The sequence below is a fragment of the Corvus cornix genome, chromosome 3, assembly GCF_000738735.6.
Source record: "Corvus cornix cornix isolate S_Up_H32 chromosome 3, ASM73873v5, whole genome shotgun sequence".
Taxonomy (NCBI): Eukaryota; Metazoa; Chordata; class Aves; order Passeriformes; family Corvidae; genus Corvus; species Corvus cornix.
The window spans coordinates 94,068,445-94,095,388 of record NC_047056.1 but is presented as its reverse complement, the minus strand read 5'-3'; the positions used below and the strand labels follow the sequence as shown (position 1 = coordinate 94,095,388).

Here is a 26,944-nt window from a genome sequence, read left to right as displayed (position 1 = left end):
GGTTATGTAGCCTAGTTTTATGACTTTGATAATTAATTGTATGATAAACTTTGTAACTGATTTCATGATTTTGTGAAATATATGGCTAAAGGATTGCCACCAGGAGGAGCTGTTAGACATGTAAATTTAGAGAGAGAAATCTCAATTTAATGGAACTTTCATCAAGTTTTGCTTTAGCCATCACAGTACAGATAGTATCGTCTTTATAATCTGACACTGTCCAGAACATATACAAGAAGTGAAAAATAGGTGTCTGATGTGTCTGTGACAGCTGCTACATACTCCAAATTTGGCATTCTGTTATGCAATTTCCATAAAACACCCTTACATATTCCTTCTCCCACATCTGCGATATATGACCTCTTAGAAGACAAGTGCAATCAGAATTTCATCACTTGGCAGTTGCCAAGAAGACAGAAATTTGTTCTTCTGAGAGGAAACTAAATGCATGCATGCATAGTATTGTATCTCATAACTGAAAATTTTTGAGTGGTCTCCATTAAATATAATACTAAATGAACTATTCCTGATGGACTCAATTTTAAATAAGAAAATAACTGGGGCATCAAGGTTTGCACCTATATTTTAACAGTTGGTCATATATGTGCTCATGTAACTTCAAGGAAGGATGGATTAAGTGAGACAATATATCAGTGTTTTGCACCAAGTAACTATTTTTTGCTTTATATTTGTTTATACTCTTCTTGCATAATGATTTTTTTTTCTCACTAAAAAATATGACAAACCAAGCCATGTATGCACATAAACAATTTTTATTGGTGTTCCTGATTTTTTATAATTTTCCTGGATTGAGATATGAGAGAGGCAAAAAATACCAGTGTCTGCCAGCTGGGAATATCCATAGAAGGCAGAATTTTAGCAAGAATCACATCTATTTTTACTCCATGTCTCTGTCCTAAAATAAGGCAGAAGGGCAAGATGGACTAATGAAGGTTACATACAGAAAGGGAATAGCCAGACTGGCATTCTCCAGCTATCTCCTTTTGATCATTCTCTAAAGGTCATTTCCAGTTTGCTCAAGTTAATGCAGCCTGTGCACTAAGCTGTGATTTTAACTGCAGTTAAAAACAGTAGCAGCTTTCTGATTGTCTTTCATCGATGTCTTGCACTGTGTGACACCAGTGAAGAGCTTTATACACTTTCCTTATGGTTGGCATAGTTTAGCTTGTAATATAAATCATTAAGAGAATTTTTATTTGCATAAAGAGACATCTGTTTTTCTCTGTCCTCTTTTCAGAGCTGACTTTGATGATTCTGCTACCTATTCAGCAGTTGCAACAAACATCCATGGTCAGGCATCAACAAATTGTGCTGTGATTGTGCGAAGTAAGGCCTACTTTATATTTAAAACAATAAATAAATATAATGCGCATGTCATTGAATATTTCTTGTATGTTTATTTATAGGGTTCAGAGAGGAGGGAGAACCTCACCCAGCTGCGATAATGCCCTTCCACTGTAAGCCTTTTTTTCTATTTGCTTAGATAATTTATGTCCTCTTGTCAGAGTAATATTTTACAGATGAGAAAACTGAATACAACTTGCTTCTTCTGACTTTGCTTTCTAAGCATTCAGTTACAATAGGAGCTGTCCAGATGCTCTTGCTTTGCCATCTGAATTTCTAGATCAGCATACAGTATATCAGAAAGCTCCATCTCCTGCTCAGATCGGACACTACTCTGTGCCAAGTACAATTTACTTGTACTGAAGAATGCTCTCATTTTCTCATGCATAGTGCCCCTGTCATATGACGTTTGCTTCACCCACATTGATGTCCAGTTTCTGGAGAAGTTCGGAGTCACTTTTGCAACTGAAGGTGAAACACTGACCTTGAAGTGTTCTATGTTGATCACACCAGAGTTGAAACGACTACGACCTCGTGCTGAGTGGTATAGAGATGGTAAGTTATTACATTGAATAGAAGCTACCTGGAAAATGCTGGAGGAGATGCTGAGGGCACAGGTCAGGTTTAGAGCACCATATTCTCAGAATGAAATTTGGAATAGAGCAAAAAAATATCTCTAGTTAGAATTTATAGTCCTGCACTCTCATTTAAGTGACTTGGTCAACATCCTCTTGAGCACACATTAATAGCAACAGGAGGTAACCTTTTATTATCTGATAGCACAATAGTTAGAACATTTACTTGGTAGAGATCCAAAGTCAGATTTCACAATGATTTATAGTTGAATACTGTGACCACTGAGCTGAAGGGTACTCGTAGGCAGTAAATTGAAGTTTGAAGTACTGAGGTATGGGTGTGGGTCTCCACTTTAATCTTGCTCCAGTATTTATTGTGAATTTTGTATTAAAAGCACATGAATGTATAGTTAGGAAATACTTACAGAAGCCAGGCCTGATACACAATATGTCTGCTCTGCTGTTAATGTGCCATGTTGGTAGGTTTCTTACCTTGCCTCTTGTGTCAGTGAAAACCTACGTTATGCCACTCTTACCATGAAGTGCTCAAAATAACATCACTAAGCTTATAATATACTGGGGTGGATGGTACACAAACCCTGGATGAGTAGTGTTTGTTCACTGCACCAAAAAAGGGTTTTGAAACATAAAACTAGCTACTTAGAGCTTAATGGATAGCAGCCTGTTGTAGATATTTAGCCCACCACTTTTCACCAACCACAATCTCTGTGTAGGATTCTAAAGTAATTATTCTACCTGAGGATTTAAGGAAAGCCTTGGTTATTTGTGAAGAGTTAGACCCTTCCCCAAAGGGACCACATTTGAGAATGGTGGACTTCCAAGACTGATGTTTGGACTAGTCCCAAAAAAAGTTGGCAGAAATTTCCATAGCTGAGAAGATGTGATGAATAAGCTAAGAAAGGACAGTAAGATTAATAAGGTAGTCAAGAAAATTCAAGATTAGGAAAATCAGAAAAAGGATGCTTTTGTTACTGCTTGTTACGCCTTTTGTTTCATGTACATCATAGTTTTACATAGATTCACATCTGATCCTTCAGGGAACAAACTACTACTTTTTCATTCTATCATTGTGGATACTTCCTTGTAATGTGCTATTAGATGTCAATAAAGTAAAAAATATGAAATAATAAAAATGTCTTTTTCTGTTTGGTGACTAACCTAAAATCTAAGGCTGGTCCTTGAATTCAGATTCTATTCCCACTGAAGCATACAGGAATTTTACTATACACTTCAGGATATTTAATAACTAAAAATAATTGTTCACTTCCCTCTCGGATGAACCATCATTTTCAAGGGTACCTTTACTTTGTCTCCTACTGGGTACAGTTTTTCAAGGTGTCAAATCTCTCAGATTCTGAGTTTGAAACTGCAACTAAGAAGAACTTCTAATTTTCAAGGAATTCCCAATATTGTTCCACTTTTCATCAAACATGAATTTTTCTTGCACTATGGACAAAACTTCGTGGCTCTTTCTCTTTGTGTCTTCATAATGACAAGATAATTCCTTCTTGATATGTAACAATACTATGTTCTTTGTTTTCTCCCTTATTGAACTTAATAAGTCCTTACTTGTGAAAATCTGAGATGAAAACTTGGTCTGTTTAAAGCCAATAGGGTTTTGCTAGGGAGTCAGGTAGGCATTCATCCCATCATTCTAATTATGTTACGTGAAATAGGATGTTACAAACAAGCTTAGATTTGTCCTTTGTTACAAGTACATGGATCACAATATTTCCAAGAGATGTACAGGTGCATTAACTGGCAGAACTTTTTCTCAAACACAGCAGGAATTCATGCACTGCGAATCTTTGTTACGCACTACAGTTCCCTGTGTTGGGTCCCTTGAGAGCTGGAGGCAATGCATAAATATAAGCAATGAGAAGTTAATAATTTGTTCAACATCATGTGCTTTAGACATTCTGGTTTTTTAGAGAGGTAATATTTAATTCTATTCTAGCATTAAGACAAACCATACTCTTCTTAAAATTTGTCAGTTTGTGTTAATCAAATAATAGCAACTAAAGCCCCAAGGTGGATATGTATGATTTACTTCTAATAATTATACACAGGAAAAGTCTGTATTTATCTAGCATAAATAAGCTTCACACTAGTGAGCCTTATTGAGATCACCTAGTAGACTCCTAGGGTCTAAGCCAGCTTAATCAAATCCTCTGAACTGATCTGGGATTTCACAAACACTAATATGATGTCTATTATTCATGGCCCACTTAGAACAGTTTAGGATACTGAAAGAACCATTTAAGATATTGAAAGAACAAAATCAAAATAATACTTCAGGAATGTATATTTAATCTGGACATGAGTTCAGCTGATTTCAGAAACTTTCTGTTATTAATATCTAATGTAATATAAACACTGTAAAGCCATGTGCACCAGCGTTCTGCAGCCATTTATACTGTAATCTAGAATAAAATAATTGACTTCAGAAGGAAAAGTCATGGAGTGAAGAATCTAGCTAAAATTTCAGCGGAATAAAAATACATGATGAAAAGAAATTTCAGTATGTAATAGTTCCCCACTCTTTGTCTGAATTTTCATCATGTATTAGGAAAATTATCTTATATACTAAAAACAGCATGCGAGGCTTGAGACACACTGCCTCTGAGGGTTAGTCTCCTGCAGGTTTGTCCTTCGGTAAATTCTGGGAGAAGTAATAGAGCACAACACATGAACAGACTGTGAATAGTCTTGTAATTGTAATTTTATTGTGATGGCAGGTATATAAATATTGTTCTATTAGAACTTCTAAATATGTTTGAGGCCTCCAAACTTTACTCTAATTGTCTTGCCTACAAAGTCATTCATCCAGACTGCATTAAAAAAAGAGGGCTTCTGTTGATTTCCGGTGGATCTTTGGCCTTGTGTGAGGGAGAGAAGCTTTTCTCCTCTTACCAAACACAACTACCTCCTCAATTTCTTCTGTCAGGTACACATAATGAGTAGAAAAGGGCGATTCTGGCCTTAGCAGCATTACAGGCTTGCCTATAGTTTCTATGTATTCAAACTAAGATAGCTACCAATCCACTGAAACTTGGAGTCTAAATATGCGACCAGCTTTACAGAGATGCTGGTTAATCAACTTTGTTTTTTTCCTTAGGATTTTCCACAGGGCTCATGCATTGGTTAAAGTTTCTAGGTGAAGGTATTTTATGATTTAATTTAAAGTACTTCATGTCTCTCTACACAAAGTCTGAGTACCATTGTGACAGGATGACAGAAAGGGGACACTCAGGTTTTCTAGGTATGGATCTCATGACTACGGATCTCATGGGAAGGAATGTGATTAAATTTAGTTTGTGTGCTTCCCATAAAACTACAGCATGCTTGGCTAATTAAGCGAGTTACTGCTGTAAGTTTTAGTAACGTATGTCTTCCGCATGCTTTATTATCTGAATGTGTGTCATGTTTTATACCTTCTTAAGCAATTCAGAGGTATGTGAAAACACTGATTCCTTTGCAATTGTTTGAGTGTCGGCTCCAAAATCTATTTAAGCAATAGAATGATAAACATTCATAGATATTCCGATCTTTTAACATACTTCTACTGCATTAATTATAATAAATTCATGTGTGATAGGTCTTAGGGAGGTAAAAATCAAAAATAATCCAATCAGCTATTTAAAAGGTTGATATGAGAAAGTCCCTTGGCTAGCCTAAAATATCCTGTTCATTCTTTTCCTCTGGTTTCACTAAGCAATGATATTAACGTGCATTAATCATGGGCCACCACCTCCCACCTTTGAGAGGCTTAAATTTAATTTTATTCAAGACTGAACAGGCATGCCTTGAAGATTTAAATTTAGTGTATGTTTATAGCAGTTTTCAGATTAAACTGAAATTTATTTTTTAAATTTGGAAGGAAAAATTGAGTAAACTGACATTTGACCTGAACTGGAAGCAAAACTTATTAAAAATGAAACAAGGTTCCACCCTGCATTCATTACAGGGTATGGCAGGTTTCATGTCAATATTTCTAAATGTGGATAACATTTTTGTCTCTCAGTGTATTAAAAATTACAGTGAGGGGAATTTTGTTGTTGGCACTTTATGGAGTAGTATTAGACCTCATGTTCTCTAAAATTCACTGATCAAATAATTTTAGAGAGCTGCAACTTGCTCTCTTTAAAGTTTTCACAGTATCAAAGCACTACCAGTCTGAACAAAACTGCATAAATATTAGTTTGTGTCCCTGGTTAGCAGAGAACTGCTCTAGGATGCAGGTTGTTCTAGCAGCACAGTAACATCCCTGATGGGTTTTCTCTTCCAGACGTGCTGATAAAGGACTCCAAGTGGACAAAGCTGTATTTTGGAGAAGGCCAGGCAGCTCTTTCCTTTACTCATCTGAACAAAGATGATGAAGGTTTATACACCCTGCGCATGGTTTCAAGAGGTGGAATCAGTGAATGCAGTGCATACCTGTTTGTAAGAGGTAAACTTTTAATGTTTCTTGAGGAGAAATTAAAAAGCATTATAAAGTTTAGTTTTATGAAACAATCCCATGTAATAACTGAAGTACAAAAGAAATTTAGCCCTGTGGTATTTCATAGGCATTTGATTGGTATATAGTAGTCTGTACTAAAAACCAGTCACCTTACATGAATGGGGAGCTTCAAGAGGAGCATGTTCCTGAGGACATTTTGTTTCCTGAAGAACCAGAGAAACCATTCTTGTGAAGAGACAACTTGTTTCTTTGTCATCTCCTTTCCTGGTAGGAAATAAACATCTTTGTGTACAATCAGTTCTCACTGTGATGGTTTTGGCTTTAGAGATTGGAAACTGGGAATGAGCCTTGTTGGGCATTCTCATATCTTGTGCCTTGCCTTAGGGATATGTGCAGGAAAAAGCAAAAGAAATATTCCCACCACTATACCAGTCATAGTCATGTCATTATCCAGAGAAAAGAAGAAAAGTAAGAAATTAACTGACTGAGGAAATACAGTTTTCACAAGAGACATAGATAAAAGGAGGTAAATGTATTAAAATAGAATAAAGGTCAGAACTTTTCATCACATTTCCATGCACAGCTCTCAGTGAAGTGAGAATGAGTTTCCACACGCACCTGTGAGCAGAACTTAGTATTCAGTTTTATGTTTTCTTCACTGAAAGATGAAAATATTTCTGTTTGAGCAGTTCTTTCACTCCTTAAAATACATTAGACAACATCCTTGGTGGGGGCAAATTGGAACAGTCCCACTGAAGCCACTCAAGCTGTATTAATTTTAAACCTTGCTCTTCTTGGAAACATATTGGAACATATGTGCCTTGTGGGACTGTCACCCAGACAGTTTGTGTGGGATAGAGGGAGTGAATGTCTTTTTCAGGGGTTTGAAATCCAACTTCCTCACAGGGCTAGTGCAAGAGCTTCATCAGCTTTGCGCTATGTCTCAAACAAGCCCCTCTGGCACCCTGATCTCATTAGAAACAATTTGCTAAAGCTTTTTATGTCCAGGTTACCTTCCAAGAAAGACAGTACTCCGGGGAAAAACACCCACTAATATATAAATCTTTCTTAGAAGTTTTTGTTGTAGTGATGGATGAATTTTCTGTACTTCTCTTGTCCATTTTATACTATATTTGATCCCTTTGCATGCCCAGGACCCTGGCCTCGAGCTATGTCCTCTGCAGTCTCTACTGTTGTCTGCTGCCCATTCTCTTGCCTTTTTTCATGTAGGCTGTGATCTGATACTGACCACAAACTACTTCAGTCTGATTTAAACTACCTGATTTGGATCAGACTCTATAAATTTAGACTCTATACAGGGTGTTTTTTTTGTTATAGACATCTTCCTTTGAAGGGAGAGAACTTTACCTGTAGCAAGATTTCATTTGAGGGTCCGAATTAGTCAATATATCTTAAAATGAAGTCACAAAAGGATATCTTAAAGGTGACATTGTAAGACTGTAAATAAAACATAGCATTGTAAATGTACCAGGAGCTTGCAAATTTTTTATTCTTTAAGAGTTTTGTTTTCATGGGCTACATGTTCTTTACTAAGTACCTTGGTCTGACTAGTAACACTCTGAGTCACAGCTTTCAGTGACAGAGCATCAAAAACACATGGGTAGGTTACACTTTTAATTCTCATCAAAAATAATAGGTGTTTGATTCCTAAAAAGCTTTTCTCTCCTCAAAAATATCCTTGAACATTTTATCTGTGTAAAAATATAGACATTAAGGTCCAAAATCATTACTGTAGTGAATTAGTATGTCATGAAATGTTTGGGCTTCCATTCATATAAGCAAGTATTACAATGAACTGGAAGTCTTCCCTTTGCCTTTTTGATGTATTTCAGAGGAGTTGGGGTCAAAACCAATTTATTTTTATTTGTGGTCCAGATGCCGATGCACTGATCGCAGGAGCACCAGGGGCACCAATGGATGTTAAATGCCATGATGCTAACAGAGACTATGTTATTGTTACCTGGAAACCACCAAACACAACCAGTGAGAGCCCAGTTATTGGATATTTTGTTGACAAGTATGTAAACATTAGCATTTATTTAATTTTTTAATTTCCAGAAATAAAATGCCAGAAGAGAAAAAAATTATCATTCTATCCTTTCAATGTGTTTATTCTTTAGATATATTTTTACAGACACTTGGCACTGGAACTCAGTTACACACTGTGTTAAATTACTAGATTGCTCCCTGGCAAACTTTTAGCCCAGATGATTTAGTATTTTCACGGGCAATTCTGGGCACAGTCTGGGAATTAGCAGGGGCTGGAGGCCATTCCAAGTAATATTTGCAGGCAGACACATTTTATCATACACTTAAAATGTTCAGTAGTATGGATGTGGGCACAACAGAGAATGAGCCCTGACAGTATTTAATTTATAAAAGCTAGAATCCATGGGTATCTTGAATTAGATTTAGTCTCTTTAATCTCTATAGTGCAAAAGCTGAAACCTAGGAGTTATTACATTATCTTTTTATTTCTTTCTTAAATGTAGTACATCAGGATCTCAAGGCCTGGTCTCCTGGGAGCTGGTAGTTTAAATCAGACTGGCAGGCCTCTGTCCTTCAGTCAGCTTTGCACTTTGCTGGGGTTTCAGCTCAGTGCAGGCAGCTGGCAAGCAGTGGATCGAAGCACTGTTTTGCATGTCTCTTCCACTGAAGTGAATGCTTGCTCCTTGTAGCCAGAGCAGAATATCTGATCCTTAGTGTCTGAAACTGTCAGTCAGCAAATCATTACTGAAATGATTTCATAATGTCTACGGCTCTGCACTTAAAAGCAGCATTTGCAGCTCATTGCTATTTGCTACCCTGTCATTTGGTCTAATTCAATTATAACTGTCTGGGAATAGCTGGAAAAATAGTAGTTTATGAATGGCAGTCAGTATGAGGAAATTAACTTGAGACCTGGGGACTCTGCCATCTATATCCAATTTATGTGGCACATAGATCATAGGAGTATTTCACCTATATTGTGCATAATCTAGTTAGATGTGCCATTTGACATGTTGCTTGTATCACTGCAGTGCCAAGGAGCCCTCGATCATAACACGACTTTTTTCTGGTATTGTCAGGGCAAAAGAGAGTCTTCTACACGAAAGGTTATAGTAGTAGGACACAAACTATATATGTACACACAAAGCAGTCAGTATGAGGACATCACTCTGCTTCTTGATGACTCCTACACTCTGTGTCCCAGCCATTTTGGGAGGGAAATGCGCAAAGAAGTTTACTTGAAAATATGACAAAGAAGAGATGGAAAAGATTAGGTGAATCTTGCAAATTCATCATGTTCTGTGGAGATGAATATTAGAAATGAAAGTGAATAATTTATTCTTTATATAGCAAGGAAAAGAGCCAAACAGAAGGGAAGCAGAGAGATTTGAAAAGGCCAAAAGCCATGGAAGAAAAATGACCTTTGCATTATGAAAAAAATATGAAAAGGGTGGGAATTGGTTCTCTGATCAGAGAAGAGTGTATAAAGCGTGTGACTTTCATTAATGAGATGTGTGGCTTAGCTCCTCAGCTTAGCGAAGGTGACTTCTGTGGTTCTGACCTGGTGTGTGTAGCATGGGGTGTATTTATTGTGAGATGATACTGACAAACGCTGTCTTCTGCTATTCCAAGATGTGAAGTAGGTTTGGAAAACTGGGTCCAGTGCAATGATGCTCCCGTAAAAGTCTGCAAGTATCCTGTGACTGGTCTTTATGAGGGACGGTCTTACATATTCCGTGTGAGAGCAGTGAACAGTGCTGGCATTAGCAGGCCTTCTCGACCCTCGGATCCAGTTGCAGCACTTGACCCCGTTGACCTGGAGAGAACACAAAGTAGGTTATTCAAGGCTTCTTTTTTAAAAAGCAAAATATTTTATTTAAGATTATGTTTGCCCAATTAACCTAAGGAGTAGAGTTTATTTCTTCCTTTGATTGAATATCTCACTACAGACTGCAAAGTAGAACTGTGGAAGCTTCTCCATGAATAGAGTAAGCCAGCTTGCTCTGGGCAGTAGTTTTGTTGATTTAGCCTTGTCCTAAACTCCTGTGCAGATTCTGTATATCATGTACTTGCACACCTTCTGTTTTGTGTGCTCCTTTTGGTCAGAGGGGAATTAAAGTAATTATGAATACTTCAGAGTACTGCCCCAATGTCATCGTTGAAATCTGAGCTGAATATGCAGTTTCTGTTACATATGTTTTATGTATGTCTGTACGCTTTATGATTAATTCGTATAAAAAAAAGCACAGTTAATGACACAATTGTTTGCTAATCTGCCTCAAAATCAAATCCATCTACTGTGACTATGACTCTTGCTTTTTACCACAGCTTTAAATAGTACTGTCTTATCATGCCCTGTTTTTTCTATGAAAGTTAGTAAACCAGTGTATGACTTTGAGTTGACTCTATCTGGGCATAGATTTAATAACAGTATTATAGAAACAGAGGTATACAGGCTCTTGAACAGGCGAAAAACAATAATTGCAAAATTTGTAAATATATTGAACTAGTTTGAGGGACTAATTGAATATTTTGATTAACAGCTGTTCATGTGGATGAAGGGAGAAAGATCGTGATCAGTAAGGATGACCTTGAAGGTATGTAGCATTTCTACAATTTCAGTCCATCTGCTTATGCTCCAGGAATTTTGCATTATAATTAGAAACATGACTTGAAAAGAAATCCATCTAGTGATAAAGTCTCTCCATTAATAAATAAAGACATATTATGGCTTGCAAGGTTGAGAGAACACAAGTGAAAGGTGAGGTCTAAAAGGATGGAGAACATCACACTCTCAACAGCAAAATCTTTATGATGTGTTGACAGAATGTTCTCACCATTTTACTTTGACTAGTGTTAAGCTGAGTTTAAAAGGTTGAGCATTTAACTGCCCATTTGATTTTCCATATTTCCCCTCTTTCTAGCCTTCTGGGAGCTAAGTATAGGTTTTTTTAGGCTGATTTTAATGATCTGAGCATGTTATTGCCATTCTCATAAAAACTTACACAATCCATCTCAATTATTTAATTAATAGTCTACCTGAATACAGAGATTATTCTTAAGGTTAAGGTTATAGACTAAATAATATTTTTTCTCCGGAGAATTGGAGAGATCACTGACAACTTTTGAAATAAAGTTTGCATTTCTTCTGGTTTTTGGTTGTTTCTCTGTGGGATGATTTGTTTTTTAGACTTGAATAATGACCTTCTTTACACTTAAACTGTTAAAATTGTTAACTATAATGGCTCAAAATTAAAAAAAGTGCCTGTCTACTCTCTTCCACAAAGGTTATAAAGTTGTAACTCCAGTAATAACACAGTAAAAGAGAAATCACCTGAGAAGAGATGTAGTTTGAAGGAGAATCAGATATTAAATGGTTTTCCCAGTGCATGGACAGGATAGATGAAGTTTCTCTATTTTTACAATAGTACCTTAAATGAATTGATATGAGTATTATCAAGATATATGAGGCACATTAAAATATCAGATTATAATTCTCTTGTTTGGCTTCACAGAACATTCTTCTAATCTCAGAATTGCCTTAGAATGATCAGGTGCAGTATATGGCCACTCTGGCATAGGCATAAATAAAGATATTTGGATTTCTGTCACATGAATGTGCATATTAATAGAGTATGAATATTCAAATATTACTCTTTATGTGGATCATTAATTTCATCTGCAAGATTGGAGACTGTTTCTGAAAGAGCAATCTCACAGATCGGAAATGGTTTTCCTTTTTAGTGCAGGATGACGTTCCATTCTGGGAACCATACTGTACCACCATGTTATATCATTACAAAGTATGGGAGCTTTGTTTTTTTTCAAGAATGTAAGAAAACATGTTGATATTTCATTACCTGAAATCAATTGGAAGCCTTCTGTCTTCATGCTGTGAAGGATTATTGTCATTTTCTTGGCTATATGTCTTTCATCTTAAACTCAGCTGATTCATGTGCCTTTCTGAAAGAAAAAATACAATTGTAGGAAATAAAATATAGAAAGCATTGTGAGAAATAAAGTTTCATTGTATATATCAGCTTGCTTTAAAAAAGTTTTGGTTTTGATTTGGGAAATATATATGATTAAATAATATCAGTGTACATTTCGAGCCTGGTTCATTCTACAGGTGATATATAACCAGTTGAAACATCACTGCCACGATTTAGAGATTACAGGACATATTGAAATATTTTTCTCTTTTTTAAAGGCAAATCTTAAACACTTAGAGGATATATGCTGTTTTCTAGCCTGAGAAGTGGAAAAATTTACCTTCAAAGAAAGAAGCTTTTTTCTTTTTCAATCACAAGCCATAAAGATAAAATTTTTAGGTGTCTGCTGAGTTGCTATTTCTGACCTATTACCAAGTCAAAGCTTCTTCAGGGCTGTGTAGCTGTTCCTGCATAGAGATCCATCACAGGTCCATCATAGGTCACTCTCCTATCTAGTGCAGTTTTACCCCATTGTAATTCCTTGGATAGCAGAACTGGCTTTTTCTCATATTGCGGTCAGTGAGCAGGACCATGAAAGTTTGAGCTGAATTCTTCCAACCTGGCCCAGGGTAGGGAGGTTTTCTCTAATGCTCCTGGTAACTCTGCAGAGTGCGTGGGGAGAGGGGTTTGATCCACAGCATGAATCATGGCATGGTGGAGCCATCACAGGGCTAGTTACATTTTTAAGTCTCTGATTCATAGATTTTAGAAGTGCTTTAGACTATACAGGTGGTAATACCAATATGTCATATGATATATTTCTGATCGGTTCTGCTCCTTTTTCTGCTTTCCTCTTTGTTTTAAAGGTGCTTTTCTCATTGTACTTCCCTTCCAGCTGCTTTTTTTATTCTAATTTCGCATAATATCTCTTTAGACTTCTGTCTTTGATCAAAAAATGTTTGCACATAGTGAGTAGGCTTTTTACTAGCAGATTGAAGTAATTAAAATGTGATCAAAGAAAAAAGTGTCACAAAGTCACAGAGTTTCAGGGAGCATATTAAACTTTTACTGAAAAAATAAGTAACTAGATACTGAGATTTTATTTATCAAAATTTAATTGAAGTGATCAGGTGAACTGCACAGATGATATCACAGCTCCTAATAGCTGAGCATTGCAGTGCAGGATGGGAAAGCTGAATCAGAAAGATGACCTGTAGCATGAATGCTGGCCCAGGAGTTAATCTGCTGTTTAACACTTGTTACATTTATTAATCTTACAGGGCATGTTCAGATTCCAGGCCCTCCCACCAATGTACACGCTTCAGAAATCAGCAAAACATATGTTGTACTCAGCTGGGATCCACCTGTTCCCCGTGGCAGGGAGCCACTGACGTATTTCATTGAGAAGGTACTGTACTGTATAGTGGTGTTCTGTTGTAAGGTGCTTCGTTGCTGTTTGCAATTACAGTCAACCCATTCTCAGAACTGCAGAATGAACAATAAAACCAACACTTTCTGTGGTCTTGCGGGATTTAGAAGTTGGATATTAGAGAAGCATGGATAATCAAATGTCTTACTGCAAGATTTAATGAGCATTGAAATTCAAGGTCCAGGGAAAAGGATTTCCCTATGCTATTTGCTTATTACTGTCTTAATGGGAACAAATTATTTATGTAAAGTAGCAGCTAAAAAAAGACAGAAAAGAAACATTTATAGTTTTCACAGTTTTACAGGCATGGTTGCAAGTTTTCAGTCTTTCTGTATTAAAGGAAAGTTTCTGTTAGTCCTGTGGCAGAGCAAGGAACAAACAGTAACTCATAATTTGATCGTCACTTTTTGTAACTCATAATTTGATCCTCATTTTTGCAGGCTTACAGCACCCTCTACTATACACTGACATTTCCAATTTATCCCCTGTAAGGTCAGCAAAGAGGCCGATGCCTGTCTCAGGTTCACTCCTCCCTGGTACTCTTCATGGCTGCCTTCCTCTTCTCTTTGCATGGAAAGGGGACTTAAGTGCTCACACCAGGAAAGGTTTGCTCTTCACCCACCTAAGTGAATAAAATTCAGATAAGTCTGTCCCTGAGCCATGTTTCTAAACCATATTGTATTACAGCAACTTGTTACAAAGTTTTCCCAGCAGGTAAATTGGCCTCATACCTGACCTCTACAACACTTATATGTCAAGCTATACTTAGTTTTGATGAATTATGACTCTAGCATATGCCCCTTCTTAACAATCAGCAAACACTAAACCTGCCACACATTCAATTTTCATTGTGAATATTATAACAGCCTTCTCTCAGGCCCTTACTATGCAAGTTTTTTTCTTCTCACATGTCAAATTCTGCACGTTCCTCCACAGTTCATTTCCTGGCCATCCTGTTAATATCACTCCACTTTTTGCAGCCCCCAGCTTGTCTTTTCCCTCTCAGACACACAAAAAAACTCCTTTTCAAAAGAACTCCATAGGCCATTTATACATTCTTCATCATCCATTACCTGCTGGATGTTGAACATATCAGTGTAAAATGAAGACTGCTCACTAGTTAAATTTTCCAGCAAGCATGTCTGTTTCTCTCACTCTGCCTTTTATACTCAAAAAAAGTAATGAAAATTTTCGTAGAAATAATTGTCTAATTTTTCTTTCTATGCAGTAAAATATAATGCCTCCCTTGCATTTAGTCCCAGTTACATATGTCTTCTCTTATCTATAAATTTGAGGAATACTGATGTAAGGATTTTGAACCAGCTCTTGTTGTGGAAATACTTTGTTAGTTCCAGAATATGCAGAAATAACCCAGATAAAAAGCTCAGAGGTAGATTTCCACTGAGTGGACACCTACACTTTGTTAGCTGAATTTCATTCTAAGAATTAGTTGGAAAATATACGTTATTTGCTTGTTTTATACAGATAAATTTATATAGCTCCAGAAACAGTACATAGCAGTGACAAGGATGAAAAAACAAGTCTCAATTAAGCTCCAAACTTAATGAAGGAAAGTGAGAATGAGGACTAAAAGGCTATTATTAGGAAAAAGAATTTCATTACACTAATTAATATCTGAATCTAAAATCCTTTTGCATAAATAATATATAGGAACATCTTAGTCAGTTCATAGGTGAATGTTTGTTTTTTGCTTTCTACCATCATCTGTTAATTTGGAAGTGTTTCTTAATTATTTTATTTCAAATAAAGAAGATTCAGTCCTGAAGAGCAAAAATAAATTTGTAAATTCTTCAAGAAACACAAAATGGAAATAAGTTTTTATGTTCTTTTGAAATACTTTTTTAACAGATAAACTGCAGAACAAAATGTGATGCTGATTCTTTGTGAAAAGAAGAAATTAATGTTTTTCATGGCAGGAAGTAAAATATATGGCAAAATAATATTTATTTCATGTTTTCCAGCTTTTTATTGTGAAGAAAATGGATGTTATATTTGTTTTTTTCTGTTGAGAACACTAGGTGGGTTCAGTACCTATGAAAAAGATTTTGATATATGGACTTGAGCTGTTTACATTTTTATTATTTAGCTATCATAGGTGTCATTATATACAGGGTAGTTTCTAAGGAGCCATGAAACACTCTTCCTCCTCTAAGAAGTTCACAGTCTATCAGGTTTTGTTCCCAGACTCACTGTTTCAAAATTTTATAAACATGTAATTTGTATGCACCTATCTATGTGCCAAAGAAATTTTCTTCGATCTGTTCATTAGGCACTTGAGTTTTACTTAAATTTCTGAAAGATTCCATGACTAATTTTTGGTTAGAGTAAACAGTTTAAGTGGGAAATCTAATGGACAGCAGACTTCTCTCAGAGTACTGATTTGCTGGCTCTCCTCCATGTGCAGTTGTGGTGATGATAAGCTCAGCTGCTGCATTGAGAACATTCAAAAGTAATTACTTCATTTGATGAATGCTTTTAGGGGATATGATCTTACTCAAGAGAATAAATAATGATAAAGTAGTAAGTAAAGTAACATTTCCCTCCCTATCTTTCTGCAGAATTTGGATTAGGGCTTGTTTGCTTAATTCCAAACCTTTGGCTGTTCAAGTGAGTTTTGCAGGACATGAGAGTAATTCCTTTGGGACCAATCACAATTGACAGAAGGCTGACTGTATGTTCACATGTGCATATATTGAAGTCAAGGCAAGGAGACAGTGAGCTATTCAGACCTTTTTGTAGAGCAATGGAATGCAAGAGCTATGAGAATTTGCATATGTTTAAGTCAGGCATTTTAGAGAGATCCTTCTCTCATAGCTCTTAAATGAATTAATGACAAGGTGCAATACAACAATATGTTCATTTTTTGACAGTTCACCGAAATGATTCATGGCTTTTTTTGTTGTTTTTTGTAGTCCATGGTTGGCAGTGGAAGTTGGCAAAGAGTCAATGCACAGGTTGCAGTAAAATCTCCTCGCTATGCAGTGTTTGACCTTGCAGAAGGAAAACCATATGTTTTCCGAGTGTTGTCAGCAAACAAACATGGCATCAGTGATCCATCTGAAATCACAGAACCTATACAACCACAAGATACTATTGGTAAGGTATTAATTGTAAGACATTAATATTAAAAACAATATATATTTTACAAACTGGAAATAGACAAGTCTCATTAGATTATTATAACTATGATAATAGTAGTCGACTTTGTGTTCAGTTCTGTGATGGATTTAAAAAAGACCAAGAAGCTAAATTTTAGAGATGTCCCTGAATTTTCCTAGAGATCACAAGTCTCCCTACTGAAAACAATAATCAGTATAAAGTTAAATTCACTCTTCAGTGTTCTATTAATGTGACATCAAAGCAATAGGTTAATCACTAACTTTGATAACTACATTTTCTTGCTCAGGTAATTATATACTACCTAATTTCCTACAGTTTCAGCTCGATAAGGTAGCCTTTAATTTCTTTCTTAGTATTCTGAGTTGCAAATTACTGCTGGTGCACTATTCCTGTGGCATGCAGATGAGTAGATTTCAGGAAAAGGGGAAGATACAACTACCTAATCAGTGATGATTTTCCAAATGAAAATGAAGTGTTTATCTTGGGGCCACGTTCAAAAATACAAATGAAAATTTAGGGAGTGGTTATTCATCTTGTTTTTTGAATACTTGTTTTGGTTTTGCAGTTTTGCTGATGCCACACATAACAGCTTAATGTGTTGTTAACTGTCACTTTAAGTGCACATATCTTACTAGTACACTTTCTAGTAAAATAAAAAACATTTACAGTATCTGATATACCATAGTTAAAATTATAATACATACTTTCAGCTCCATCTGTAACTACATGATAAAGAAAAGCATCTTTTGCTTTTGTATATTCTTGATTTGATGTCTCATTTATGCATATAAATTATTTAAACCATTCAACCTTCCCCAAGGTAGGGAATAAAAACACTGTATTTATTTCATTTAGTACAGAAAATAAGGTATCCCTTAGGGGTTAATGCAACACCTTCTGCATAACTCACAGCTTTAACTAAAGCACAAAGCAGAAGATTCTCTTTTAAAGAGAAACTTCAGGAGTATTTTCAGAGACAGAGTGTGCCACCTGAGTTAAAATATATCAGAAACACATGGCTCGTTTAAGTTGCCTGCACTTTGTGTCTGTCATTTGATATTCTTAAGGGTGACTGAGACACCTTCATGGGGATGGCAATCATTGCACAGCAACTATGGGTAGCTTATGAGCAGAAACTAAAGAATGGATGGGGTATCCTAGGCCATCCTAAATGACCCTTAAAATGATGCAATTTAATTGAGTGGTAAAAGTGTATTCAGTTTGAGATTAAAATCTAAATTTAGGTGTTTCCATGTAGGTGTCTGCAGGTGCAGTAGATGTCTCTGCTTTCACTGTGGCAATTGGAAGCATTGGCACTGGAAGATAAGTTGGCTGATGTTGCCATGAGTTGCCCCATGTCACTCAGCTATAGAGTGTCTGTTTTGGGGTGAGATGAATAATTTTCAAGACCCTGCCAACCACTGATGGAAGGCTCAGTGTAACCAACCAAAGAGACATCCTTTTCAAATGCTTTCAGTTTGCCATTTCAGAGGACTGTAGGTATTGTCTCCTGAGTCATCTCTGGCAACTCCACGAAGAAGTGACAAAATGGCCCTAAATTAATTTATTTGTGTAACTGAATTAGCCCTAGCTCTTTGACTATAATGGCAGCTTAAGAATATGTGCTTGTAGACACACATTAAAGTCTAAATGTAGGCACATTTATCTCAGACTGAGTCAATTTGATCTTACAGATTTATTGCATAAAGTGCGGTAGTGTGTAAGTATTAATCTTTATTCTAATATTGAAAGACTAAGTGGAAAACATGCTGCCTGTTTCATGCCACTTGCAGTTCTCTGCAATATCAATCTGAGGAAACTAAAATACCTTCAAAAGGCGAGTACTGGATGCCTTTCTTAACCTGTCATGTTAGGTTGAGACATTGCCTCAGTTTCGTACATTATGAAACCTCAGGTAGATATTTTATAGTGTACAGACTGTGTTGGTTCTTACTATGATTTTTTTTTGCATTTAGATCTCAATATTTCTGGTTCTATTTATGCACATTCATCTGTTTAGATCAATGTAAACCAACAATGATCTTTCATTGCATGTAAAGTAAACTGCATACCATGGTACATTGGGAGAACTGTAGTCAACAGGTTGAAGGAAGATTTACCCTCTTTTTCTTGATGGTGTTGAGCTTGGTTCTGGAGTATTAGTTCCCAGTTCTGGCTTCCTTAGTCTAGAGGGATGGTTGTAAATTGGAGAGGTCTTCTGGATGGTAGCCAAGATGACCAGGGGATTAGAGATTGTGACTCATGAAGAGAGGTGGATGTACCTGAGCTTATATAGTTTGAAGATTTACAAAGATGACGGTGTCAAACTTCTCAGCATTGACAAATGACAAATAGAGGCGAGAGCCAAAAATTGTAGCTTAGTAAGTTCATGCTGGATATACTTTTTAATTAGAAAGGTGCAAGGTGCAAGAGTGCAGTGCTGGAAGAGGTTGCGCAGGTAAGCTGTGAAATCTCCATTGCCAGAAGGTTTCAAGACTTGGACAAACCCGTGACTGACACACGAGTTTAGTGTTGATGGTCCCACTCTCAGTGATAGGGTGAACTAGATGATCCCCACAGATCCCTTCCAACCAATGTTCCTATTCTTCTGACATTCATCTAGCTACTTTTAGAGAAATTATTTGCACTCAAATATATGCTTAAAGGTGTCCTGAAAAGTTAATATTTTCTGAATTGGGGTTAACATTAGTTAACTGTGAGACAGTATTTCTTAATCCTCGTGATAACATATCTCTATAGTTTATATGCATTTCTTACTGACATGGTAATGATACAGGGACATAAGTTGTACATCAACCTCTTATTTGAGAGAGAACTTTTGAGAGTGAACATTTTCTATCTCTATGCTTTTCTCCACACTCGTATTTGAAAAGATGTACTCCTATAATTGACTATCATAAAACCTATATAAAGTCATATAGGTAGGGAGCCTCACAGCTTAGAGCATTCTGAGAAAAAAATAGAAAAATAAGTACATTTTTATACACACATATAAATAGGTATCCAGACTTTAAGTGAAAGAAATCTATTAAAATACATGTCATATAATGATAATAACATGGTAGGAGTAGTCATAGCTGTAGTGATTAAATATGACCAAATTATGCAGTGTTTCATCTAGTTCAAATTACTTTTATTTTTATGTATTTCCTAATAGTATATGTTTTATCTCTTTTTCTTAGTTTTGCCATCTGCACCTGGACAGGTGGTGGCCACAAGGAATACAAAAACATCAGTTGTAGTTCAATGGGATAAACCAAAACATGAAGAGGATTTATATGGCTACTACATTGACTATTCTGTGGTGGGATCAAATCGCTGGGAACAGAGTAACCATAAACCTATTAAATATAACAGGTATTGATAATATTTCTGTATTTTTGGGAAGTTTGAAAGCCATAGGATATTTTTAAGACATTTTATGTGCTAAGACATAGGGTTATAATGGAAGGAGAATATTGAATGGATGTGAAGAAAAACACTCTGCAGGGTCTCAGAGCTAAGTTTTCCAAATTGCAAGGCAATTCTCCTCACTTTTTTTTTCTCCAAGGAGAAGCAATTTTTTCTATTCCATGACTTCGAGTTTTAAAAGCAGATTCTAGAGACATGATTCTGAGTGTCTTGGACATGAGTAAGTATAAAATATGTCTTTTTAAGTATGAATTATGCTATGGGGTAAACAGACCTGATTCACATGAGGAAGAGTATGAGAAAGGAGAGGGAATTCTAAAGCTGTATCATAGTCCATGAATAATAGGGCAAAAGGTCAGGCTATTTCTGCTATAAATATGATGGCAAACATGCTTTGGCAGCTGACACAATTATGCAGGATATCCAAGTGTCCATTCCAGAAACATCAGAGCTCCTTGATCTGCTACCTCTCTGGATAAAAGACTGTAGCCCTGTTTCTAATTCCCTTGTCATGACACTAGCTCTGTTTGAATTTCTGATGATTTCTCACTCCCTCCTGAACATATCAAACTTCATTATGGGATTCTTCAAGCAATTTCCTCTGTGGAAATCATACTTATTTTTATTGGAATCACTCACCAAATGCAAAGTTTAGATATGTATTTTGTATTTTCTATAACAAGCATGTCATTTTGTGTAGTGTATCAGATCAGTTATTGACTGAGTGACTTTGTATTGTGATGAGTCCTTTTTCAAGAAGTCAAGGAATTTGATCAAAAAAAACCTAGAGACCAATTCTTGGTCAAAGGGAGTTGGGAAATCACAAAAATAAGAAAAAACATTTCATTTCTTCATACAAGAACATATCTTACAATAGGACAGCTCTGAGTATTTTATTTAGTACAGTAATTACCTAGAACCTCAGATCAAAACTGAAAACTATTTTTGACAATGACTATAAAAGTACAGTGAAAAATAGAGCTCCTTCCCAGAATAGATTAGAATTTAGTAAGGCCAAAGTTCAGAAGGAATATATTATATTTTATCTGAGTTAACCTGCTAGATCAGTACTAGCAGTCTAATGAGAACTGTGATTTTTGCTCCTGTGTGCCATCCAATTATATTGTACTACGTCATGTTATTGTATTGCAATTTGCCTCTTGGAAATATTTTCCTTTGTGAAGCAATCATGAAGCTGAGCTTTTTAGTGGACACAACAATTTCATGTTGCAGCATAGAATGGTTCCTTTAAAATATATACTAATATGTGATGCTATCTTTTTAACTCAGGTTTGTTGTTCATGGTTTGGAGACTGGAGAGAAGTATGTCTTCCGTGTGAAAGCTGCAAATGCTGTAGGACTGAGTGAAAACTCACAGGAGTCAGAGGCTGTAACAGTGCAGGCAGCTCTTAGTAAGTGTGGTTCTGTGCAACTCAGCTTCTTGTTTCTCGAATGAGTCACATATTTTCAGCAATCATCTCCTTTGGTCTGATTTGCTATAATAGTATAGCTTGCAGCCATCATGCACATCTGCTTAATGATGTCTATTCTCTGGCATGTGGCTATTCTGGAGAAAATACATTGTTTTATAAAAAAAAGTTATTTATAATGACTGTTAAAATATTGGGTAAGATGTGCTATAATGGCCGGATTGCCTTTTGCTCCTAGGTGGTATCAAAGAAACTTAAATTCTGATTAAGCTGGAAAATAAGTTTTTGAGTGACTTGGAGTGGTGCAAAACAGTTTAGCCGGAATCTGCTCCATTTAGAAGGGTTTCAGTCAGCTTTATTACTGTATGGTTGAACCAAACAGAAAATCCCCTGTGTCTGCTCCATGTTGGAGCACAATCTACCTCCTCAAGTATCCTACAAACAAAATTTCTGTGCAAGATCAGTTGTTCAACCTTCAATGGGAATCATTCATGTTGAGTGAAAGGTTGAATAATTATTTACAAGAAAGAGTACACGGATCTGGGCTATCATGGTTCAATTTGAGTTTCTGGACAGTTTCAATTCCATACTGAAAAATTTTAAATAGGACACCTTTTCCCCAGAAGAGTGGCCTCTACCTCTTGAAGAAAACCAGTAGACATATTTGTCAGAAATAATCCTCTAAAAGGTTTATAATTCAGGATGGTTAATAGAAAGTACATTTGGATGTTACTGACAAAGTTACTCTATTTGATTTTTTTAGGAGGAAGTGTGTCTCATATGGGTAGGTGGCACATTGACACTAGCACATCTATCACCACGATGTTGTAAATGCACTTACACCTATTTGTCACTGTGTGTTTTGAAGATGAGGGTTGCATGGGTTATATCACCAAACACAGAGCACATGGATCTTATGCATACTAATGGGATGTGGACAGCTTTTATCCATTTTTGTAGCCTTAACAGGAATTTAGCAGGACTATCTATAGGTGGTTTAACATTAGCATGGCCAGAATCTTTCCGTAATGTTATTTTAAGACCATTTTCAGGAGTTTGCCATGGTCATTCTTATTTATCAAGAAGTGGCAATAAAAGCAAAGGCCTCATTTTATGACTTCTGAGTACAGCATCATATTTGAAAAAAAAAGAACAAAAGGGCAGTTCTGCTGATTACTATCTGTTTTAAATGGTGATCATTAGTACAGCTACAAGATCAGGGACTGTACTAAGGCCTTTGCTAATGTATTCTCTTCTGAATGAGGTAAGTTACATTCTCTCAAGTTATACTGGTAATTCACCTGAAAGTATCGATCAGCTTCAGCTGTACTGATTGAAGCACCCCAGTGTCAAGAAAGGGGTATCTTTGGCCAGACTTTCAAGTATACGAAAAACGCAAAACTGCTTGCTAGAAGGGGTGCTTGCCTGTAGGAGGGGATTAAAAACCTCAGGAAAAGGGTTTTCTTCATCCCTAGGAAGGTGCCCTGGTGACATTTCTGCTTATGCTACAGAAGGAAGTAGAAGGACATTACTTTTTGCCTCAATACAGCTTAAGTTACTGAAAGTCTAAAGATCTTCTTTCTAGAGGAAAAAGCAGTCACAGTCTGAATGAGGCATATAATATCAGGATAGGACAGGAAAACTGTGGTGGTCATAGATCAGTCAGTCATACGACTTAATTTTATTCAAGTTCATCATCTTTTTTTTTTTTTTTAATTGGATGATTGTTACTGTATTCCAGAAGTATTTGAGCAGCTTACTTGTTTCTTAGTAGGAAGAGATCTTCTGACTCATTTCAATCTTTTGGCATAATATTTGGTCAGGAGAGTCTTGCTGGTATTACTATTTCCATACCAAAGGTCATCTATTCCTCCTTGCTACCTTCTGAGAGTTTTAAAACCTTCCATGTTTATATCCGGTGATAAAATGAATGTTGGTTAGCAGCTTTACAACTATTTTGCTATCATTATACTGCTGAGAGCAGTATGCTGCAGAAAACAGAAGCAATATCAAAAGTCCTAAGCAACTTCTACACTGCAGTGTTTTAGACTCTGTTCTAACTCTCGGGTTGCTAATTTCCTTGTAGCTTGTCCTTCATATCCTCATGGTATCACACTTCTGAACTGTGACGGTCATTCAATGACCCTTGGCTGGAAAGCACCAACATACAGTGGAGGTTCACCAATCCTTGGTTATTACATGGATAAACGGGAAGCCAACCATCAAAACTGGCATGAAGTCAATTCTTCCCTTATTACCCGGACGATTTATACGGTTAGTATTTTTTGATCATTATATTTTTGGAGTTGATTTGAATTAATTCTTTGGATTTTTTTTTTTAATGTAAAAATTCTTTAAATACTTCAACAAAACCGCTTCCATTTGGATGCAACAATGTTAAACCTGGGGTAGAGAATCAGTGCTGTCCCCTACTATGAAATTTTAATGTGCATAAGACCATTCAGAATAGAAATTTTTTGAGGGAAAAGTGTGAAGCACATTTTTCACTAGGAACAAGATAGCCATAAAATGCTCCACAAGCTATTTTCATTAGTGATCACTTAAGTATCACCACTGTAACAGCATACAGAGAAAGGATGGAAGTGTTTAGCAGGACAGATAACTGCTGTTTGTGGAACTGGAGACTTGTAAACGAAATGGAGATGGATTGAGAAAAAATATAACTGTCCCTTTTCTTACTCTCAAAATCTGCCTGCAGCTGAAAAAGCATGTATATTAATAAGCTTAGCCTTATGTCTTGTCACCTCCTTTACAGAGTACCAGTTTTGAAATAAATTACTTCTGGTTACACTTGCAACATATTAAATGTTTCTTAAAAGAGGAAAATTTGGATGTCAGCTTCCATGAAGACTAGCTAGGGAGATAGGATATAGCAAGTAATCAATCAATCAATCTGATGCTTTTTAAATTAAGTAAAACAATCAGATTTTATTCACAAATTATAAAAATTTTATTTCTGCAAGTCAGCAAATTTCCTGTACCCTTTAGGGCAGAAGTAAGTCTTGCAGGTATTTGACACTAAAGTGGAAGATAATGATGCAGATGAGCTGAGGAAGAATGCTTCTGTCACAGAAGGCAGGCAGCAATACTCAGGTGTGTGCATGCTTGTGACTGATTTTATGACTGGCATCTCTGACATAGCAGATGGAGCATGGATGTTGAGAAATAAAAAAGGGCAGGTAGGATAGGCATGAAAGGGCAAACTGCTTACAATGCTTTCCACATATTTTTATTTTTAATGCATTTGTAAACAAATGAGTAATGTAAATTAGGGGCCGCCATTCAGAATTTAACTGGATATTTAAGTGTCAGTCCTGCCAGTACCTGTATTTGTGCCTGAAGGCGCATCTTTGTACATTAGTTTGAATGACTAGAATCTGAAATACTGATGGGAAATAAAACCAAGACAGCTTTTAGTAGCACAGAATATTTTATGACATGCTGCAAACAGAGAATGCCCTGAGATATTTATTGCAGCGCTGGGAAATCACTGAAGGTTTAACCTTCTCTGATTAAATAATTCTATGGGAACTCCACAAGTATCCTTTCCCTTAATAACCTGGGATTTCAAAATAATTTTTACAGGCTGAGCTGTTATTGGGTCTTGTGGGTCACAGTATATATTTCCTTATCTTCAGGAAATTGTGTCTAAATTATTTTAGTGCCTGACTTTTCAGCATTACCTTGTTTGCTTTGGTCTTGTATTTGATGCTACCCCATATGTTCGTTACCCTCACATGTTTTTATCATTAATAAAATTGCACCAAAATCCTTTTTTTATCTCACACTTTCAAAGAGAACTATTTATTCAGGAAAATCTAAAACTGTTTGGTATCTCCCCTAGAAATTCTACTCTTTCTCTTGAGACATATGATTAAATATAATTGTGGGAAAGATTAATATAAGCCATGAAATAGTACTGAGAGGCTCTTTCCTGGAGTTATACCAGCACATTTTGGAACTGATTGGATTGTTTTTTCTTTTAGTTTCCTATTGTTTCCTTTTCTTCCTTGGTTAGTCCGCTGTAACCTTTTAAACCGAAACACTATTTGAACTCTTGGTTAAGTGAATGACTTATGAACAGTCATTCACAAACAATGCAGGAAGGTATTTCATTTTAGAACACTCACCCATAAGTGTCTGCTAGTGGTCATTTATTGATTGGGCTCCTTGAACCTTTGCTCTAAACTTTTACAACTTTTCATGCCAATATATGAGTGCTGTTATTCCTAGGATGATGTGACTGAAACGTGGAGAATATATATTATGTTCTATAATATAGAACTCTGCAGTGTGTTTGGTTTAAGGATAAAATTTTCAAATTACATCCTTCAGCACGGTAGTAATGCCTGATAATTAATTAACCAATGTTTATATTCAAGTATTTATTAAATGAATATAAATCATGGCTTTTGATACATTGAATTGTTTTATCAAATGAAAAAAGGTAGAGGATTTGACTGAAGATGCCTTCTATGAATTCAAAGTTGCTGCTGCAAATCTGATTGGAATAGGTCAACCTTCAGATCCCAGTGAGCATTTTAAGTGTAAAGCTTGGACTATGCCAGAGCCTGGTAAGTCTATTAGTTCTTCATGAATCTCAATTCAGTATAAAATCCTTGAAACACAGCCACAGAGTGCCAGCCAAAGTCTGCAGGATGTCTTTTGCTCAATTTCTTCCATACTACCTGTTGAGATTGCTCTTGCTTCTGAGATCTGTTAAAAGTTACCACCACACCTCCAGTGATGACACTGAGTCTCCTGGGAAATAGATGACCTTTACTTAGCTTGTTGAGTTCCCTTTTTCAATGCCCTCACCAGCTCAGAACAGTGTTGAGCCTTTAGTCTATGTATCTCTACCACCTCTTCAACCCCTACAAGCTCCACCTTACACTCACCACCTGTACAATATCTCTGCACCATAAATGCAGTCTACTAAGAATATTCCTGGAGTTTCAGACTCCAAAACTATGTTAGCTTTTGGTCATAAATAACACAAAAGAGGGGCCTGTTTCTTGACATCTTGACAGCTGGTCTCCTAGACTCAAATAACATGCCCATGTATGTGTGTTTCCTCTAGATTGTACCTAGGTGTTACCTGAGAGATTATTATTAGCCAGGTGTTA

At 36.3% G+C, this 26,944-nt stretch overlaps 1 protein-coding gene across 2 annotated transcripts in view; it reads left to right on the top strand.

Annotated features, from left to right (window-relative positions):
- The window catches only part of MYOM2 (myomesin 2), a 76,684-nt gene that overhangs the window by 19,382 nt on the left and 30,358 nt on the right, over window positions 1-26,944 (top strand). Inside the window, exons 8-21 of one of the 2 annotated variants that reach the window (XM_019286235.3) lie at window positions 1,259-1,347; window positions 1,428-1,478; window positions 1,756-1,920; window positions 6,250-6,411; window positions 8,320-8,461; window positions 10,066-10,265; window positions 10,977-11,030; window positions 13,646-13,773; window positions 16,728-16,911; window positions 20,139-20,313; window positions 21,658-21,779; window positions 22,561-22,581; window positions 23,884-24,071; window positions 26,266-26,392. In XM_019286235.3, coding sequence (XP_019141780.3) covers window positions 1,259-1,347; window positions 1,428-1,478; window positions 1,756-1,920; window positions 6,250-6,411; window positions 8,320-8,461; window positions 10,066-10,265; window positions 10,977-11,030; window positions 13,646-13,773; window positions 16,728-16,911; window positions 20,139-20,313; window positions 21,658-21,779; window positions 22,561-22,581; window positions 23,884-24,071; window positions 26,266-26,392 — 1,808 coding nt within the window. The remainder of the gene's footprint in view (window positions 1-1,258; window positions 1,348-1,427; window positions 1,479-1,755; window positions 1,921-6,249; window positions 6,412-8,319; window positions 8,462-10,065; window positions 10,266-10,976; window positions 11,031-13,645; window positions 13,774-16,727; window positions 16,912-20,138; window positions 20,314-21,657; window positions 21,780-22,560; window positions 22,582-23,883; window positions 24,072-26,265; window positions 26,393-26,944) is intronic. The other variant, XM_010406405.4, reaches the window with a different exon arrangement.